Source organism: Emydura macquarii, unplaced genomic scaffold (genome assembly GCF_026122565.2).
Source record: "Emydura macquarii macquarii isolate MOO-44397 ecotype Brisbane River unplaced genomic scaffold, CSIRO-AGI_Emac_v2 contig_1827, whole genome shotgun sequence".
Lineage (NCBI taxonomy): Eukaryota > Metazoa > Chordata > Testudines > Chelidae > Emydura > Emydura macquarii.
This window is the reverse complement of record NW_027131964.1, coordinates 144,853-166,788: the sequence shown is the minus strand read 5'-3', so window position 1 is coordinate 166,788 and position 21,936 is coordinate 144,853. Positions and strand designations below refer to the sequence as shown.

Sequence of the window (21,936 nt, the reverse complement as noted above, 5' to 3'; positions counted from 1 at the left end):
GGGGGAAACTGATGTCTCAAACTGAAATTTTCATGAAGTACTTGCTGTTTGAGGCATTTATCTTTAAAACATGTTCACATTGTATCTTCAGGGGTATATGCTTTTGGATTCCTATTTATGTTGCCTCAGCTGTTTGTGAATTATAAGGTACGTCCAAATTGTTTATAATGGGATATTTTTGGCTTTTAGTATCTATAACTTATTCCCAGTTTTGTTACAAATTATGTGCACATTTCTTTTCTTACAGATGAAATCAGTTGCACATTTACCATGGAAGGCATTCACATATAAAGTAAGTAAAGCTGTAATTTCAAAAACTTGTGCTGCCAAGCCAACAATTGTTTTTTATTTGAGAAGCAGGGCAGTAATGTGTAGCTTAAATGTGAATTTTTAGAATTAAACTACCGGTTTAACCCAGCACAAATTTAATTTTTGTAATTTTTTCTGTTTGCTAAGAAAGTTATGACTGTCTTCAGTTTTTTCATTGTGGCTTCCCCATAATGCAAATTATTTTAGCCTTCTAGTTTTGATGGCAGGATTGATTTTGACTGTCCTGCAATCTTTCATATGAGTAAAATACTTAAAATGCATATATTCATTAAAACAGTAATAGAAGAGTCCATTGATTGCTAAATGTGTTACAAACTGAAAGACAATTCTGAGAAAGAGTCAAGACCCCATTTACTTTACAATGCCAAGGAATTCCCCACAATGCAGCAATACTGTGTTCCAAAGTCTGTGTTCACATTAAACAATGTAAATTAAGCTATTTTGTTTTTCTGAACCAGCAGAAAGCCTGAAATGGTAGTTTTTAGAGATGAGACCTTTCATCTCAATGTGTTAGCTCTAAAACCTACAAATGACAAATATCACTTAATTTTTTCAATGCTGATAACTCTAGCAGAAACATCCAAGAAGTGTGTGTGTATATCCCTTATCCTAAGTTGCCTACCACACTTACCTAGATGGAAAACTTAATAGAATAATGAATAAGACTCTTTACTGATTATTTATTTTCCTACTTAATTCATTAAAACCACCATTTTAATCTTACTGAGCCTGCCACAGAGTTTAGGATGCAGCATCAAAATGCTAATTTTAATAACGTTAACAGATGCATTCACACTCAAAAAATCCAAACAAGAAAGCATGAATGTTATAAACATCAAGCACTTCCCTTGAGAAGTTGGATTTTTTGCTAAATTATGTCTGATCATGGGGAGAGAATTACCGAGGCCATATAACAAAAATAGCCTTGCAGGATTTATTATTGTCATTTTCAATAAATTCTGTTTCTGAATAGATAACATGATCTCCTAAATAAACAAAATCAAATCTAAGTACAGGAAGGACTCTGAGCCCAGATCTATTGTAGCATAATAAATCACACTGTCCTTTTGAGGGAAGGGTAAATCTGTATCCAGAGTCCCTTCTTGTCCTATTAAAAATGTATAGACCAAGCCTTTAAATACACACTTTGCATTTTCTTTCTATTTATGGTGAAATGTGTGTGCACTGGTGGGATGCTGTGGTAGGTGTATGCTGTCTGGATGTGTGTTTGTTTCCCTCAGTAAGGATGAAGTCTCATTCGGCTGTGTACACATTATGGCCTCACAGATAATTTTTCCTAGTGCTTAAGTAATTCCCAAACATCTAGTCATCTTTTTAGTCATAAGGAGTAGTTGGTTGGTGTCATGTATAGAACGTAGAGGTAGATATTAGCATGTAAATGCAGATATGGGATATTTTAACACACAGTTTGGTTTGTTGTCTTGCATAGTAATGGTGTATTTTTGCCAGTTCTTCTTTGAGACAAACAAGGAAACCAGCAGAATTTCACTCACTTTGGTTTTTTTAGTGTGTGTACTTTGAGTTTCTTATACCCACTGAAGCAGTACTTAGTAGACACCTTTGCTTAACCAGTTCTCATGTATTGTGACTGCTTTGGTGTGAAAAATTTGTGATTTATTTCCAAAGATTGAGAATGAACTTTATATATTCCGGCTACTTGTCATAACAGGTCATGTTATCAATGTTAGAGACTTGTGACTGGAGCGTTGAAGACACACATGCGTGTGTTATGAAGGTTGTCTATGACCATAGTACAGTTATTTTTAAAACCAATATAAAAAACTGCAAAACTATTTGTAGATGTCATAAATGTCAGTCCTCTATAACAAAGGTTTTCTGTTTCCACAGTAAATGTTCTTTTCCAGTTCCTTTCAACTCTCTCAAACACTCACTCCTGGGCAAAAAATTTTCAGGCTTGGTGTCTCCTTGAGCGTGAATTTTGTTTGGAATGCATCAGCAAAAACATTTTGGCTCTTAAACAAAAGCAATGAAAAGAAATCACCAAAGACCTTTTTTTGCCATTACATTTTTAAAAAATTATTGCAATCTTTTTTTGAGCAGCTATTACGTAAGTGGAAGGAGATAGACAATTTACATTTGACAGAGTGTGATTTGGATGGACAAACATTTTTTTTGGCAGACCAGGGAAAATACAAAATGAAAATCTCAAAAAATGGTTTGTTTTATAAAGATTTTAAAATTACATATTGTTCATACACAATTTAAGGGTTAATAGGTAACTCGTTCTCCACAAAGTGAAAGTGACCAGTGGGGTATTTATGAATCCTCACATTTTCAACTGAATTGGGAAGGTAGCATCACTGTAAACTGTCTTTTTTTTTTAAGTTTATAAAAAATAAAATATTTAGATGGTGAAGGTCAGAACAGTAGCAACTGTTCTCTTATTGGTAATGCTGCACCTGCTTTCCTAACCCACTGGTTTTTGTCTTCGTATATCTAGGGCTCTATCCAAGTATGGTTTAAGCTAAAACACTAATGTTCTGGAGTGCACAGTGCCCTGTGAATTGAGAGCACCATGTTATATCTTAGCGGTAGCATTAGTTAGATCTGCAACTTAAGGCTTGAATATTAGCAGAAATGTTGAAGCAAGCTGAATGTACTGAGTATAAAATGTTCCCTATTTTAGTTTCCCCAAATAGTTTCCTTTTAGATCTGTATGACATTCCGGCATGTAGTCCAGACCACTGAGGGGCTGTGTCAACTCCTGCCCAGCAACATGGGGTGCCTCACAATGCTTTGTTGCTGTGGCTTCCAACCTGGGCTCCTCACAAACAGCCAGACAGCATGCAGGATACCCTGTGTGTCTGTGTATAGCCACAGCCCAGGTCCAGCAACTTTGACCTCAGCAGCCTGTTACCAAACACCAGTCATACTCTGGCTTCCAGCAACCTTGGTTACTACTTGCATGTTGATCCCAACACACACCTAGTCCTGAATTTTCCCCAAAAACATGTGTTCTGCACTGTCCCGCCCTCTCTTGGACAGTCCAGCTATATTAGGTCCATTGCCCCTCTAAGTGGATCAGGATACAACAGTTTGCCACCTCAAATGGAGTTACCCACACAGTTCACAACACTGAATTAGTTTTGATTAAAGAGTAAAACAAGTTTATTTAATTACAAAGAGAGAGGTTTGACATGAATGCAAGTAATGAGGCATTAAAGTCAGAAATAGTTAAAAGAAAAACAGATAAAAGGCTTTCTAAACCTAACAAACTAGACTTGGTTCAAGGTGAAGTTGCCGGCCACATATTCTAGTAACATTGCTGACCAAATTGTCAGTCCAGGATCTGCTCCCAAGGTCCAACAGTTGTTTTTTTGCTTTTTGTTTTTTTGTCCTCTTAGGTGAAAGAGGGAGATGGACAGGGAGAGAGAACATGGGGAGTATTTGCCCCATGCTTTTATAGTTTGGTCACCCTGTGAAATGCATTTTCCTGAGTGACCCCTAAATAAAGTTCTTTCCAGCTGAAAGCAAGGAGACATGGAGTCTGGTGGAGGAAGTTCCATGCTGGTTCTTTTCACCTGTGTTCTCTGGAAGTGCAGATGTTCCTTGTCCTTTGCCATCTCCTCCTTCCATGCCAAAAAAATGGCCATTTGATAGGTGATGGCCCATTAGCTTTGCTGACGTGTGACTATGGGTGTCAACTTATCATGTGTCTTTGAGAAACTGGTTTACCCACTTCCCAAACTTGTCTGGTAAACACGCTTGTCATGATTTCAACTTATGTTCATAATTACATATAATGTTGCCACATACATTTCAGCATGGTATTATTGGCCAGCAAGTTTAGTTTTCAAATGATACCTTACAAGGCATATATTTTACAAAGATTATTGCAATAATGTGTAGGATGTGAATACAGGCGTGCATTCCATCACAATCTATATTTTATTTCTTTGCTTTCTCCTTTTTTCTCTTCCTTACTCCACAGTGATCCAGTATCACAAAACACGGTCAAGAACACTTTACCCATATATTCCAGTAATGAATCTTGTTAATTAAAATACTCAAAGATCAAAACTATTCCTGAGCTGTCACTGTTTTGCTGTAACATTGTCAACACAGGCAGGTCGTCAGTTAGCATCTCACTGCCAAATGAGGATACTAGTGCAGGCAGAGCCATTTTTTGTCTTTAACTTTGCTGTAACTTCTCCCATTCAAAGTTCTGGGTTTACCTATTAGTTCTTAAATAGTGCACTATGTTCTCATTCCTTTGTAGTAGCCCAAGTCCTGGTGTGATATTTGAAACTGACCATCTAACCACAGAGTTAATGTGCAACCAACTGAACTATACTTGATACCATTGCTGAAAATATTTCTTCTATTTATAGGCCTTCAACACCTTCATTGATGATATATTTGCTTTTATCATCACTATGCCAACATCGCATAGGCTGGCATGTTTTAGGGATGATGTGGTGTTCCTCGTCTACCTTTACCAAAGATGGTATGTTTTCCCTCCCTCCCTCCTTCTCTTTTTATCCGTTTTCCTTATTGTTTGTCAAATACAGACCAATGAGACTGTGTGTCAGCAATAATTAATCAGCTATAAGAGACAAAAATAGTTTGGAGCTGACTTAAGAATTCACTCTCATAGTATGTTAATATACAGTGAAATGTGTTTTGGAATCTGATAGTACTAAACTATACTCTTATCAATGATATAGGCCCTCTTAGGGGTTACTTACTCACATTTTGAGAATTAAACGTAAGTAGATCACCAGCCTGATTACTCATCCTTATTTACATGATGGATTCTCTTACCTTTTAGTCTGAGCTTGAAAAATTCATCAACTTGGGCAAGAGGAATCTAACCTTGGTGAGGGAGGAACCCACACTCCCAACTCTAACAAAATCTAAGCTTGCTTTTGTTCCGACAGGTAAAAGATCCCCCAGAGTCAATAATTAATCAATTGGAAATAAATGAGTTTAATTATAAACACAGGAGTAATATAGGTTTAACTAGTTATAAAAGGACATAAAAACAATTAAGCACAAAACAAACTGATATAAGAAAGTATTAAACAGGCAACTGACTATAAAGACCTAAACTAACATTAACCAGACAGTGGTTCCTTGACCAGGAATCAAACCCTGGTCTTCCACATGGTAGACAGGGACACTTACCACTATACTACACAGACAACTAGTTGCTTATAGGAAACAGAAAGGGGTTACACAGACTGTTAACTGAAAAGCACAGAGGCAGAAGCAGTTAACTACAGGACTAGTTGCTCTCACATAGAGATTTCACAGACAATGAGTTAATTACAAGGCACAGAAAGGGGGGAGGGGGAGTCACACGGGCAGTCAACTGCAAAGGGGCAAACGGGCAGTCAACTGCAAAGGGGCAAAAGGGGTTTAAAACAAACTGCACAGAAGGGGGGGTCACACAGGCAGTTAACTGCAAAGGGGCAAACGGGCAGTTAAAACAGAAACTAAATGAGAGAGAGGGTTAGCAATGGGGGGGAGGGGCGGCTTCTGCTTTCAGAGTAGGTTTAAAACAGAAACTGAAAGGGAAAGAGAGTTAGCAATGGGGGGGGGGGCAGCTTCTGCTTCAAGAGCAGATTTAAAACAGAAACTGAAAGAGAGAGAAGGTTAGCAGTGGGGGGAGGGCTTCTGCTTTCAGAGCAGATTTAAAACAGAAACTGAAAGAGAAAGAAGGTTAGGATCTTACCAGTCTCAGCAGGGAAAGTTGCAACATCACCCCTGAAGCTAAGTAGCAACACAGAGCAGGCTTACACGTTCAGGCTCGGAGTCCGGAGTGGGAGAGGGAAAAAACAGGGCAGCTGGTGTGTCTAGCAGATGGTGAGTTCTCTCTCTGGAGCCTGGGGCGTGCCCTGGCTTTAAACTAATCACTTCAGGTGGCCAAGGTTACTCCTGATTGGAGGGGAGACATTTGAATCAGGGCAAACCTTTGGCTGGGAGGTGAGCCGACCGTTAGGGAGGCTGTGCTACTGGTCATGTAGCCAGCTGCTCCCAGTCACCTGGTCAGTTTCAGGAGGAGCGAGGAAATTGCCTAATAAGGTCAGTTTCAGCAGGAGTGAGCTAATGGCCTAATAAGGTCAGGTCGAGGTTTTACTGATGCACCAGGTGGGTAGGTGGGGGGCGAGAGGTGGACATATCAGGTACTGCGTTGCAACAGCTTTCTTAAAAGAAAATTTTCTAGCCAGTAAAGTTGGAAAACTAACTTTCCAAAAGTGAACTAATAGCATAATTTTCCTGAATCTGCAGACAGTTCCAACATTTCTGCCACTTAATTCTGATATGCAACAGAGTGATATTAATAAGACTCATAATTTTCACTGCTGCTGCTATGCGGAACTCTGTGGCAGCAGGGTAGCTGTCAAGAATTCATGTCCATTTCTTGTTGTTGGATGGAAAAATTAAGAGCAGAAGCAGATTTTTGAGTTATTCACTGGGAAATAGGACAGAAAAGGAGACCAGGAGGGGAAGACGTTTAGACTAGCAGGAGACATGTCTTCTGTTCATAGTCTTTTGTAGCATACAGGGAGAGTGATAGAGTACTGGAGATCCTTTTCCCCACACTGTAGGGGGGAGGAGACTCAAGGCTCCGTCTTTCCAACAGCTACAGGTGAGTAGAGCTTCAGATTTACAAGGCAAAGACTGATCTGAAAGATGAAGCCCCCAGCTGGGTTTAGAGACAGCACAAAGCAGCTGGTGGCAGAGTAAATATTATATGGTGGTTCTTTTTAAAGTTTTAGCTTTATTTAAACTGATTTAGGACTAGCAAAACAGCTCTCAATTAAGATAAGGAAAGTTGTATTTAAAACAGCCCAACTTCTGATTGAAGGGGTGTTTCTCTTCAAAGTTGAGCTGCTTGAAAGTGCTGGCAGCCGAACTTCAAAGGTAAAAGTTGCATCCGTTACCCAGCTACCCATACTTTCAAATAGCTGGACCTTTTGAAATTTCATTTTTATATGAAGAGGAGCTGATATGGTTCTACTTAAGACCTACTTAGATACCCTGGAAGGTAGGGATAGGATACAGAAGGACCTAACCAAACTGGAGGATTGGGCCAAAAGAAATCTAATGAGGTTCAACAAAGAAAAGTACAGAGTCCTCCACTTAGGAAGGAAGAATCCCATGCACAGCTATAGACTGGGGACTGATGAGCTGGGCAGCAGCTCTGCAGAAAAGGACCTGGGGGTAACAGTGGATAAAAAGCTGGATATGAGTCAGCAGTGTGCCCTGGTTGTCAAGAAGGCTAATAGCATACTGGGTTGCATTAGGAGGAGCATTGCCAGCAGGTCGCGGGAAGTGATTATTCCCCTCTATTCAGCATTGGTGAGACCGCATTTAGAGTATTGTGTCCAGTTTTGGGCCCCCCACTACAAAAAGGATGTAGACAAGTTGGGGAGAGTCCAGCGGAGGGCAACAAAAATGATTAGGGGGCTGGAGCACAGGACTTATGAGGAGACGCTAAGGAAACTGGGCTTGTTTAGTCTGGAAAAGAGAAGAATTGGGGGGGGGGGAGGGATTTGATAGCAGCCTTTAACTACCTGAAAGGGGGTTCCAGGGAGGATGGGGCTAGGCTGTTCTCGGTGGTGGCAGATGACAGAACAAGGAGCAACGGTCTCAAGTTGCAGTTGGGGAGGTCTAGGTTGGACATTAGGAAAAAGTTTTTCACTAGGAGGGTGGTGAAGGACTGGAATGGGTTTACCTAGGGAGGTGGTGGAATCTGCATTTTTAGAGGTTTTTAAGCTGAGGCTTGACAAAGCCCTGGCTGGGATGATATAGCTGAGGTCAGTCCTGCTTTGAGCAGGGGATTGGACTAGATGACCTCTGAGGTCCCTTCAACTCTAATATTCTATGATTCTTTTTTAATGTTCCCTGGCATTAGGGAGAGAAAGCAAATGATGAACAAAGAATCAATTTTTAGCAGATTAAACAGTGGTGCATGCTGCCTTTTACAAGGAATCAGTGCTTCATGTAACTAATTTGTGTTACTTTATCTGTAAGGCTATATCCTGTGGATAAGAACAGAGTGAATGAATATGGAGAATCTTATGAAGAAAAGCCGAAAAGAAAACCCCACAGAGAATAGTTAAGATAACAGAAGAAGACTCTTTCTGGACTGCTACTGTCTTCATGTATTGTCTGATCTTAAGGAAGAAAAAAGATTGGATTATTTAATAAGAGTATTTTTTAAAGTTTGACAACTCCATAGACAGTACATCTTCTACATTGCCAAAATCTATTTTTGATGGTTCTTCAATATTTCAAGATCCCTTTTGTGTCTTCATGAAGAAGTCTGCCAATGTTTCTGCAAAATGTCACTAAACAATAGTTAAACATAGTTAAACTTCTCTTCTGTGAAAATTAAATATTAATTTGTCTTCATTGTTATGATGAACGTCTTAGTGTGTGTTTTGAGATGCTTGTTTAACTGTTCCTGTGGTGCCTGTATTGATAAAGGGCTACTAGGCCATGAAAAGTGCAGGTAGGCTGTGATTGTTATAGCAGAATAGAGAATCACTGCAGTTGTTAGAATTTAAAGGTATAAAGTCTGGAACATACACTTTAAACTGCATCACACAACACCATTCTAGGTTGATACCAGACATGAAAGGGCTCAAACTGATGGGGGGGTTAAAATCTCATGCTGACGTAAGACATATGGGACATTGAAATAAAAGTCCTCTTGCTTAAAATATTTTTCCTGGGCTAGTAACCCAGACAGTTAAACTTAAAAAAAAAAAAAAAAAAAAAAAATTGTTAGACTGTAATATGACTTTAAATCTTAATTTATTTTTAAATGGCAAAGCTTTTTACTGTACTATTGAGCATGTGCAGCAATTAGTATTCAGTAACTATTATTAGTCCATATCTAAAGTTGCATAAATCCTTCCTGCATTACTAGCCTAGGACCCCTTGATTCCCCATCAAAATGGGTATTTATATAATTATCATATAAGCCACTATGATATACTAGGAACATACCTCTCAAACAGTCTTGCAGCCTTATGTTTGCATGATAGACACCATTGTGAGCTGTTGTTCCAACTCTCATATGCTCTCACAGGCAAAAGTTTCCCAGTCCTCTTGATTTCTATTTTAAATTAGATAAAGAAAACATACTGCATTCAACTAATCAGAAGGGGATTGCTTGAACCCATGGATGTTCAGAAAATTATAAAAACCATAGCTAAAACAACTTAGTTCAAAATATGTCCATAAGTTAAAATACATATTTCCAGTAGCAGCAATGTTGTTTAAAGGGCTGAGTGTTACTCTAAATTCCTATCATGTTATCAGTTTGGATAATGTATTTATTAATCACTGAAATTCAGCACTTCTTGCAAATTGTTAGAAAATGCTAAAATAAAATGGCAGAAAAGTATGTTTAGAAACCCCATTATGTGATTTTATAAAATAACTTGCATCTAGTGAGCACTATAGCTAAATAAACGGTGTTGAGTAATACTGAAAATACATGCTGCTTTCCTTGCATTAGTAAACAAAACATTTGATTCCCAGATCCAGCATTAGAGGGTAAATCCTAGATTCACTTAGTTAAATTAAATGCTTTGCTTTAAAGTTAAATTGGTTGACTTCTAGCATTCTTATGTGGAAAAAACCAAAACTGCTGACCAAAAAATGTTTTTCTTTTAATTTACTGCATATGTTTGCTGGACTGTTCGAACAATTGTTTTACTTCAGTATGACAGTAATTGAAAATGTGAATAGTTCAAGTGAATAAAACCTTGCTCTAATTTTGTCATAAATAGGAAACAATAATGGGTTGTTTTATGCAGTAGACTTCATCAAATCCCAGTGTTGCAGAAGTTTGAAAGCACCAGGGCTGTGGTCCTGTAAAGACAAGGCATGTGCCTAATTTGACACACTGTGAGTAGTCCTCCTGAAGTAATTGGATCTTAACTTCATTTACGCTGAGGCTCCTTTACACCGTTCTAGCAGTGTAAAGTGGTCATAAAGTGGACATTAGTTTAATCTAATACCCACTTTAAGACATTTTACAATTCAGTAGTCCCAAGGGCCTGATTCTCATTTATGCAAACATCCCAGGTTACACGTGTGTAAGGTCCTATAGGATTGGGATTGAAGTTGACACAACCATGTTTTTTCTCTCGTGTTGCCAGCTGCAGCTCTGCATTGTTATGCTGACTGCTCTAAGGACTCCTATTTCATTGTAGTAAACATTTAGTTTTGTATGTTGAAAATAACTTGTCCTGATATTTAGCAATTTATACATTGATTCTTTTGTGCCATTTTTAAATCAGTTTGAGTTATTAATTTTTCTGAAGTGGCCTCTGAAAGTCTAATTACTGCATTCAGGTACTTTACATTTATATTCAACATTCCTTTTTTTTGTGGGTAATTGTTTGAATTTCAGTCATATATCTTTATGTACTGTTAGTTTATTACCCTTCATAACTTTCCATGTCCTTTGGTGATATAAGAAATGAATAATTTCCTATACAACAATGGTCACGCTGAATGTAAGTTTAGAACATTTGATGTTGTAAAGCAACCAGGCTTTGAGACAGTGATTTGTTTTCTGCATTCCATTTATAAATAAAAAATGTATGGGATGGACTCTTTAAGTTCTGACTTATTAGAACGACTGAGTTGCTACTGAGTTAATGAAACAAGAATTGACTATATTTCTTTTTAAAAAGATTTTTTTCAGTGCAATGAAATAGTCTTACAAAATCATGAAGCAGGGCTCCAATGAATACTGCATGTTTTGAGGTATAGTTTAAAATAGATTTTAATGTCTTGCTTTAAAATGTCTCAATTTTTTTCTCTTGAGTTTCTCAAACATAATTGGAAAGCACTTGAACGCCTTCCACAGAAGAATAATATTGAAGTGCAGAACATTTTTTAAATGGAGGAGTATAGTTGTACATTGTATTCCTGATGTTTATGCATGTGTTTTTCTGTCACGATGACACAAGAGAGTTGAGTAACCACCATTTTATTATAGATTGTATAAGACAAATCCTGTGGTCTCTGTTGAATTTTAAGGACTGCATTTAGAACTTCCATAATTAAATCCCAAGCATTATTTAAAAAATGCACAAATAAAACATTTGAGTTAGGTAGGATATCTTGCGCAACTTGAGACAAGCTCACCACATCTTAAATCTCCCTTAGTAATTATCTCCTATGTCATTTATACTGTGGGAAGAACTATATAACATCACAATCTATTGAAAGTGGCAGAATCTTGAATAGACAGTGGGATTTTAAAAGCTACTTAAAACATATGAAAATATCAGCCAGCGTGTACAAGGTGGACTTGCAAGGTGGTGTTCCTGATTTCTTATTCCTGCTGTGTTGATGTTAGATTAAGATGTTATCGTTCCCTCCCAGACCTAGAACTGTGCAAGGGTGATCTACTGTCTACCCACCCACTCCCCCCAAAAAAGAGAAATTCCAGAGATGTACCAGGTCCTAGGGCCAGAGAAATTCAAGCTTCAGGAGCAATTTTAAAAGCAGCTTCATCAGAGACAAACTGCTTTCTACAGTTTTTACTCTGGAAATTCCTTTGTGCTAATGGGCTATTTGCTCCTGCTTCCATCCCCTTCCTCAGTTTCTTCACCTCAGCATCATGCTACTTGCTCCTTATGTTCTCCTGTTTTCTCTCCCTTGCTCTATTCACTATATCTCCCTCCCTTTGTCTTTTGTTTAGCTAGTTGCCCATAACAAAGCCTTACCCAAAGAATGTTATAAAAGTACAAACTGAAAATATTGAAACTAACATTTTTGAATCATCACTTTGTTCACTCTGCTTGTAGGATATATCTTTTTCCTTCATCCTTTGTCTTGTCATAAGAACTGTCATACTGGATCAGACCAGTGTTTCATCTATCCTGTTTCTGACTGAGGCCAGCAACAGATGCTTTAGAGGAAGGTGCAAGAAATCCTACAGATAGCAGATGTGGAATAATTTTTCAGCCATGAAGGTCTCCTCTTACTATTAAGAGATGTCTTGAAACATGAAGCTTTTTATCACTTCCAATTTTTTTGTTAGCCATAACTATTAGAACTCTGTATATGTTATACATACAAATGTCCAGTAGTCTGAATTTTGCTAGCAATAGGCCTCAATATCCTGCTGCAATACGTTCCAAAAACTAATTATATATTTTGTTGAAAGTATTTTCTTTGATTAGTTTTGAATTTCTCACCTTTTAATTTCTTTGCATACCTTCTTTGGTGTTATGTTCTGAGAGAGAGCAGAAATATTATAGAAGGAACTGGTAGCGAAACCTGTAATTTGAGGTTGACCTGACCCTTTCCATTTTAAGACCCAGTTCTCTTTTCGAGTGATTGCTCATATCTATTCCATTATAGGTGTGTGCGTGCCCTGTGCACAGATTCCCGGAACTTTTTTCCCCTTAACAAGCCCCGTAGGGTAGGCTCGGGCGCCCCCTGGAGTACCGCGCTCATGCCATGGTACACAGGGCGCTGCCGACCCCTTGGGCCCTCAGTTCCTTCTTTCCGCCCGTTGACGGTTCCTGGAACGTTTGCCTCTTGCCTAGCAAGTCTCAGCCCCTTAGTAATTGTTAGCTGATTGTTATAGATTAAGTAGTTAAGTGAAATTAGTTTACATAGATAGTTAAGGAAACCCTCAGGGGTTTTCTTCACGTTGGGCCATGCCTGGCTCAATGGGCTTCAAACCCTGCACCAAGTGTGCCAAGCCTGTTCCTGTGAGTGACCCTCACGATCGCACGATGCGTCGGAAAGCAGCTTCGCAAAGATAAGTGCAAGATCTGCAGAGCCTTCCATCTTTGCCTTAGGCTGAACTTTTTGGGGGGGAAGTTGTAGCTAACAGTTAAACTATTTTAGAAAGCGATCAGGGGAAAATACATTGCTGAATTCTTACAACTGTTTCACTGAAAATCTCTTGCAACTCTATGCATCAAGTGGAGGGAGGTTACTAGTGGAATTCCTCAAAGATCAATATTGGGACTGGTCTTGTTTAATATTTTAATTGACATTGGCACAAAAAGTGGAAGTATGCTAGTAAAATCTGCAGATGAGACAAAGTTGGGAAGATTTGGATGACCTTGAAAACTGAAATGATAGAAATGGGATGAAATTTAATAGTGCAAGATCATGCACTTAGGGACTAACAACAAGAATTTTTGCTATAAATTGAGGATATTACTTGGAAGCCACAATCAATTGTGATGTGGCCATGAAAAAAGCTAATGCAACCCTAGGATGCATCAGGCAAGGTATTTCCAGCAGAGATAGGGAAGTGTTATCACTGGTAAACAAGGAAATGATGAGACCTCACCTGGATACTGAGCACAAATCTGATCTTCCATGTTTAAGAAAGATGAATTCAAATTGGAACAGGTGCAGAAAAGGACTACTAGGATGATCAGAGGAATGGAAAAAACAAGGTTACTTACCGGTAACGGATATTCTTTGAGATGTGTTGCTCATGTCCATTCCACTATAGGTGAGTGCATGCCACCATGCACGATTCCTGAAACTTTTTTCCCCTTAGCGGACCCCATAGGGCCGGCTCTGGTGCCCCCTGGAGTCCCTCATACATGCTGTGGTATATGAGGCACTGCCGGCCCTACAGCCCCTCAGTCCCTTCTTTCTGCCAACTCCAGCAGCGTGGACAGGGGGTTGGTTGTGGAATGGACATGAGCAAAACATCGCGAAGAACATCAGCTACTGGTAAGTAACCTTGTTTTCTTCTTCAAGTGATTGCTCATGTCCATTCCGCTATAGGGGACTAACAAGCAATACCTTGGAGGTGGGTAGGAGTTACCAGTGAGCTGCCCTCAGCACCGCTCTGCCGAATCCCACATCCTCTCTCGCCTGCTGTACGATGGCGTAATGGGATGTGAAGGTATGCACTGACAACCAGGTGGCGGCTTTGCAGATGTCCTGCAGGGGCACTCTCTCCAGGAAGGCTGTAGATGAGGCTTGAGCTCTGGTAGAGTGCACTGTGATGGTTCCCAGAAGCAGCACCCTCGCCTGCTCGTAGCAGAACTTGATGCACGATATCCATGAGGAGATGCGCTGTGTGGAGACAGGTGACAAAGAGCTGCATTGATTTCCGGAATGGCTTTGTATGCTCGATGTAGAAGGCCAGGGCGCATCTCATGTCCAGCGAATGCCACCTCCTCCGAACCATGCGGTTTGGGAAAAAACACGAGGAGAAAAATATCTTGGTTACAATGAAATTGGGAAACCACCTTGGGCAGGAAAGCTGGGTGTGGCCTCAATTGCACCTTATCCTTATTGTATAAGGGGGCTCCGAGGTCAAGGCCCTAATTTCGGAGACCCTCCTAGCTGAGGTAATGGCCACCAAGAGGGCTACCTTCCATGAAAGCATGAGCAGAGGGCATGAAGCCGTGGGTTCAAAGGGGGGCCCCGTGAGTCTCGAGAGGACTAGGTTGAGATCCCAGGGAGGCACTGGGTCACAGACCTGCGGATACAGCCTCTCCAACCCCTTGAGGAACCCGACCAACATGGGATGGGAGATCAGCGATTTTCCCTCTAACGGCTAATGGAAGGCCGAAATGGCCACCAGGTGAACCTTCAACGAGGCCAGCACCAGACCCTGAAGCTTTAGCTAGAGCAGATACTCCAGGATTGCCTGCAGAGGCGAGAGGCTGGGCAGAATGCCCCGGGACTCCACCAACAGGTAAACCATTTCCACTTAGCCTGATACACGACCTGTGTAGAAGGTTTCCTGCTTCCCAGCAGGACTTGTTGGACTTCCACCGAGCAGGCTCTCTCTCCCTCTGTCAGCCACGGAGCCTCCAGGCTTTGAGGTGCAGGGAGTCCAGGTATGGGTGCAACAAGCGACCATGGTCCTGGGAGAGAAGGTTGTTCCACCTCGGGAGCTCCATGGGCGGGGAGATCGAGAGGTCCAGCAGCGTGCTGAATCAGTGCTGTCTCGGCCAGGCCGGAGCGATGAGTATGACGTCCATCTTGTCCCTCTTTATTTTCAAGAGAACTTTAGGCAGGAGCAGAATAGGCGGGAACGCATACATGAGGGTCCCTGTCCAGTCGATGAGGAACACGTCGGAAATCGACCTGGTCTCGTGACCCTGGAGTGAGCAGAACCTCAGGCACTTCACGTTCCAGGCCGACGCGAATAGGTCCAGTTGGGGAACACCCCACTTTTGGAAGATCATAGTCACTACCTCCGGGTTCAGCGACCAGTCGTGGCGGGGTAGAAGTGACCTGCTGAAGCAATCCTCCTCATTGTTCCTCACTCCCGGGAGGTGAAAGGCAGTCAAGTGGGAGTCATGTCTCATGGCCAAGTTCCACAGACGGATAGCTTCCTCGCAGAGAGCCGAGAAGTGCGCTCCTCCCTGCCTGTTTATATAAAACATATCTGGGGTGTTGTCCGTCAGCACTTGCACCACTCTTGCCTGTCAGGAATCAGAGGAACACCCTGCACGCTAGGCGAATAGCCCTCAGCTCCTTCATGTTGATGTGCAGGCGCCTGTTCTCCCCCGACCAGAGCCCCTGAGTGCTCATGTTGGCACTGATGTGGGCTCCACATCCGAGGCTTCGGAGATTAGGATAACCAACGGGACCAGTTCCCTGAATGGAGCGCCCTTCAACACTGCCCTGGGAGACCTCCACCAGCCTAGGGAGGCTAGGATGGGCGGGGGAATTGTGACCATCCAATTCAGTGGGTGTCTGCTCAGCAAGTACACCGAGGCCAACAGTGCCTGAAGCGGCCTGAGCCTCGGACGAGCTAATCTGCTATGTATGTGCAGGCCGCCATGTGGCCTAACAGCAATAGGCAGTGCCTGGCTGTTATCGTGGGGCATCGGTGGAGCTGGGAGATGATAGAGACCATTGCCTCAAAATGTGGTTGAGGCAGGAAGGCTCTGGCCTGGGAAGTGTCCAGGGTGGCCCCAATGAATTCTATGCGTTACACTGGGGTTAGTGTGGAATTCTGCTCATTTATGAGCAGTCCCAGCCTGCTGCACGTGGAGCAAGTGAGGGTCATGCTCTCCTGCACTTGGGACCTGGGCCTGCCACTGATCAGCCAATCGTCCAGGTAAGAGAAGATTTGCACACCCTTTCGCTTCAGGTGGGCCGCCACTACCACCATGAATTTGGTGAACACCCTTGGAGCCGAAGATAGGCCAAAGGGCAGGGCTGTAAATTGGTAGTGGGAGCCAGCGACCATGAAGTGGAGGAAGCGCCTGTGGCTGGGGAGAATGGACACGTGAAAGTATGCATCCTTGAGGTTGAGGGCGGCATACCAGTCTTCTGGATCCAGGGAAGGGATTATGGAGGCTAGGGAGACCATGCGAAACCTGAGTCGTTTGACATATTTGTTTAGACGACGCAAGTCTAATATGGGTCTCAGATCCCCCTTTGCCTTGGGAATGAGGAAGTACCTTGAATAGAACCCCTTCTGCCTTGAGGAACCATAACCACAACTCCTATGTTGAGGAGTGTGTCCACCTTCTGCAAGAGGAGTTGCTTGTGAGAGGGGTCCCTGAAGAGGGATGGGGGCGTTGTATCGCGGGTAGAGATAAATAGTCTCTGGGGGCTACGCCATACAATCTCGAGGATCCAATGGTCCGAAGTGATCTTTGCCCATTCGGGATAGAAGGGTCTTAACCTGTTTAGGAAGGGGTGGGGTGGATCTAGGAGAGCAGTACAGGCGCCACCCTCGGGCACACCATCAAAACTGCCTCCTACGATTGCCTGACCCCCTGGGGGGCCCCTGCTGGGGGGCTAAGGACGAACTGGGGGCTGATTCTGTCTTCTAAACACCCTGTTTCTGTCCCTATTTCTTTAGGGTTGAAAGGGCCTAGGAGGAGACCTTGGTTGCTGCTGTGCCTGGGGCCATGACTGCCTCCTGGAAGCCTTGGGCGTGTACAGGCCCAGGGAGTGAAACGTGGCCTTGGAATCCTTCAGACCGTGCAGCTTTGCATCGGTCTGATTGGAGAAGAGGGCTGACCCATCAAAGGGGAGGTCCTGGATTGATTGCTGCATCTCCTGGGACAGGCCTAAGGATTGCAGCCACGAGCACCTCCTCATGGAAATGGTGGAGGCTATGGCCTTACCCACCGAGTCAGCAGTGTCACTGGACATTTGGAGTGCTGCCCTAGCCACCGTGATTCCTTCATCCAGGATAGTGATGAAGTCTGCGGCCTGGTCCTGGGGCAGGGCCTCAGCAAACCACCTGAGGGAGTCCCACAAATTAAAATATCTCCCCAGGAGGGCCTGATGGTTGGCAATCCTGAACTGCAGGGCTGCCGTGGAATAAACCTTCCTCACAAACAAGTCTAATTTTTTGTTGTCCTTGTTTTTGGGAGTGGACCCTGGTTGACCTTGCCTGTCCCACTGGTTGGCCGCATCAATTACCAGGATTCCTGGGGCTGGGTGGGTAAATAGATACTCGAACCCCTCCGCCAGGGCATAATACTTTTTCTCAGTCACCCTCGATGTAGGGGCTACTGAGGAGGGGGTCTGCCACAGGGCCTTAACAATTTTGTGGACCCTATCATGGACTGGTAGGACCATTCTCGCTGGGGTAGCTGCTGCCAGTACATCATCAGCCTCCACTAACTCCTTGATCTCCAGCCCCAAGTTATAGGCCACCCTTGTGCGCAGCTCCTGGTGCGCCCTGAAATCCTCCAGTGGCGCCATGTGGTCCCGGGAGACTGCCTCGTCCGGAAAGAAGGAAGAGAACTGCCTAGGTGCACAATAAAGCCATTGTTGCGGCCATTGTCTCTGGGGCCAAACCAGGGCTGACTGTGCCATCTACTGTGACGCCTTGTGGGGGTGTAGGCTGTCCTGACGACTGTCCCCCTTTCCCGTGGAACCCCAAGCCACTAGACCGGCGGTGTCATGCCCATCCTCGGTCCTGGATGCCGTGCCGGGGACTGCCCTCTCGACGCCTCCGACATGGAGGACGACAAGGACCTCCTCCGTCACCGCAAGCGGTGTCGACGGATGGAGGAGCGCTCCGAAGAGCTCTCGGTACCGGAGCGCTGCCTTGGTAACAAGGACTTGCGGCGCCGCTTGCCCCTTGGTGTTTGAGACCGGCGCTGCTCTGAACTCTGCGGTTCTGAGCCTGACTCTGGCGACCGGGTTCCGCATCTGGGACTGTGCAATGCGGGGTCCTCGTATGGCGACTGGGTTCCATGCCACCTCGGTGCAGGTGAACTCCCTCAGTGCTGAGTCCTCCAACGGTGACCAGGTTCTACACTGCCTCGGTGCAGGCGAACTCCTCGTTGCCGGGGAGCAGAAGCTGTCTGAGCGCTGCCTGGTGGACCTCAACCGGTGCCACCTCTTGGCCTGTGCTGCTTCCAGTGCCAGGGACCGATGTCAGTGCTGAGAGGGACACTCCACATCCTGAGTTGAAGCAGGCAGCCTTGATGACGCCGACCTGGAACGACTGCTGGGGGGGCGTCCTCGCTCTACCCCTAGTGGCCATCTGGCGGGAGATCTTCCTCCCTGTACCGAGGATCTCCACTGCTCTTCAGGGGGGACGCAATGCTAACTTGTTCTGGGACACCTGCCCTTTTTCCCTTGGCAGAGTGAGGGGGTGGAGGTGGCCTAGGCAAGGCCAACAAGGCTCTTGCCACCTGAAAAGCCTCCAGTGTCGATGGTGTCAGCAGGGGCACTCTCCCATTTCCAGGAGTCGGGGGAGGCTCCCTGTTCGGAGATGCAGGCACCAGAGAAGATTCAACGAGCCGTGGCCGGTGTATCTCCGCACTCGACCCTGTCCCCACCGACGGCGCTGGGGAGTGTCTGCGCTCCACACACTGTCTTTTCTTCGGCACCGGGGATGTTGCTCGGTGCCGAGTCAAGCCTGGTGCCGGCAGTTCACATTGCACCAAGGTGACACTCGGTGCCGAGGTGGAGCGGGATGGCTCGGACACTGGGCAGAGCGCTGCCTCCATGAGCAGGGCTTTTAACCAGATCTCTTGGTCCTTCTGAGTCCACGGTTTAAAAGCCCTGCAGATCTTACATTTATCTTTCCTGTGCTCTTCCCCCAGGCACTTAAGGCACCGATCGTGGGGGTCGCTGAGTGGGAAAGCCTTCCCGCAGGAGGCACACGGCTTAAATCCAGGTGACGGGGCATGGCCCGGCTGCTCTAAGTATCTTAGGAACTTCTTATCTAACTACACATAACACTGCTTAACAACTACTTAAAACTAAACTACTTGGAATAACAGAGTTCAAAGAAGGGGAATAGTACTTGCAGAGAGCAAGACTAGTTCCAGCAACCATCGTGGGCGGAAAGAAGGAACTGAGGGAGCGTAGGGCTGGCAGTGCCTCATATACCACGGCATGTGCACAGGACTCAAGGGGGCACCAGAGCCGGCCCTATGGGGTTTGCTAAGGGGAAAAATGTTCCAGGAACCGTGCACAGTGGCGTGCACTCACCTATAGTGGAATGGACATGAGCAATCACTTGAAGAGCCTATCTTACGAGAGGAACCTTAAGGAGCTTGGCTTGTTTAACCAACAAAATGAAGACCGAGGGACATATGATTGCCCTCTCTCTTAATACATCAGAGGGCTAAATACCAGGGAGGGAGGGAAGTTAAAAATTTAAGTTAAGGGCCAGTGCTGGCAGAAGAACAAATGGATACAAACTGGACATCAGTAAGTTTACACTTGACCTTAGACAAAGCTTTCTAACCATCAAGGGAGTGATGTTCTGGAATAGCCTTCCAAGGTAACTAGTAGGGTAAAAAAACCTAGCTTGTTTTAAGACTGAGCTTGATAAGTTTATGGAGGAGATGGTATGATGAGATTGCCTGCAATGGTTTATAGCCCATCCACAACTGCTATTGGGAAATATCTCCAATGATGGACTCTAAGTTACTATGGAGAATTCTTTCCCAGGTATCTGGCTGGTGGGTTTTGCCCACATGCTCAAATCTAACTGATTGCAATATTTGGGGTTCAGAAAGAATTTCCCCCCTGGTCAGATTGGCAGAGACCATAGGGGCTTTTTGCATTCCTCTGCATTGTGGGACATGGATCACTTGCTGGTTTGAATTAGAGTAAGTGGTGGAGTCTCTGTAACTTAAAGTCTTTAAATCAAGATTTGAGGACTTCAGTAACTCAGCCAGAGGTTATGGACCTATTACAGAAGTGGATGGTCAGGTTCTGTAGCCTGCAATGTACAGATCAGACTAGATGATCATTTAAACTGAGTCTATCTTTTGGAACAGACTTGAAATTGGGATGATCCTGTTGTCAAATCTGAGGAATGGACCTTTTGTCATCTTTCAAAATCTGTCCAAATTTTGCCAAGTTAAAGGCCTGTATGGTAGAGCATGTGCCATCCCCACATGGATCCTATGTACCGATTGGATTGTGCAAATACCATCCCCATAGAGTGACTGAATATGCTCCCCCCTAGAGCCACAGAGGCTGAGCAAGATATTCCCTGTGTTTGTTTCTCCTGAGGGGAGAGTCACTGTGATACAAGGCACCAGAAGATAGAGCAGGGACATTCTTTCCTATGTTCTCAGTGCTCTGCCTAATCACCCAGAAGGAAAAAGAGGGACTCAAATCTCAAGGAGTGGGAGATAGGGATGTGAGCTGAGGGAACACAAGGACTGCAGAGAGGAAGTGGATGGGGTAGAAGGATCTATACATACTAAAACATACCTCTGGAACATGATGCTGTCAGCAAATATTTCTGAACTCCACTGACAGAGTACGTCTCTCATCCACATAATGTGGTAACCTATTGCTGCTACTAGTTACCCAATAGCGCAAGTGGTAGAGGTCTGTGCTGTGGATCTAGTCAGGTTCTGTTGATGATCCATGTGAATATGCTGCCACAAAATGAGATTTTTTTTCTTTTTTTTTTTTAAACTTTGGTGGTGGGGCGAGAGGGGTCATTTAAATATAACTTCCTACATTAGAATTGTAGGACTGGAAGGGACCTCGAGAAGTCATTCTAGTCCAGTCCCCTGCACTTATGACAAGACTAAATATTATCTAGGCCATCCTTGACAGGTGTTTATATAACCTGATCTTAAAAATCTCCAATGATGGAGATTTCATAACCTCTCTAGGCAATTTATTCCAGTGATTAACTACCCTGACAGGAAGTTTTCCCTAATGTCAAACCTAAACCACCCTTGCTGCAATTTAAGCTTCTTTTCCTATCCTCAGAGATTAAGGGAACAATTTTTCTCCCTCCTCTTTGTAACAACCTTTTATGTACTTGTAAACTCTTATCATGTCACCTCAGAGTCTTCTCTTCTTCAGACTAAACTAACCCAACTTTTTTCAATCTTCCCACATAGGTCATGTTTTCTAGACCTTTAATCATTTTTGTTGCTCTTCTCTGGACTTACTCCAATTTGTCCACATCTTCCTTGAAATGTGGTGCCCAGAACTGGACACAACTGTCCATTGAGGCCCAGTCAGCACAGAGTAGAGTGGAAGAATTACTTCTCGTGTCTTGCTTAGAACACTACTGCTAATATATCCCAGAATGATGTTTACTTTTTTTGCAATAGTGTTACACTCTGACTCATATGTAGCTTGTGATACACTATGACCCCCAGATCCCTTTCTGCAGTACTA

At 43.6% G+C, this 21,936-nt stretch overlaps 1 protein-coding gene across 1 annotated transcript in view; it reads left to right on the top strand.

Moving 5' to 3' along the window:
- The window catches only part of CLPTM1L (CLPTM1 like), an 85,334-nt gene extending 74,373 nt beyond the window's left edge, over positions 1-10,961 (top strand). The window contains exons 14-17 of the mRNA XM_067557412.1: positions 92-147; positions 248-292; positions 4,704-4,819; positions 8,356-10,961. Of these exons, the coding sequence (XP_067413513.1) occupies positions 92-147; positions 248-292; positions 4,704-4,819; positions 8,356-8,440 (302 nt within the window). The 3' untranslated portion in view covers positions 8,441-10,961. The remainder of the gene's footprint in view (positions 1-91; positions 148-247; positions 293-4,703; positions 4,820-8,355) is intronic.
- The last annotated feature ends 10,975 nt before the right edge of the window (positions 10,962-21,936 follow it).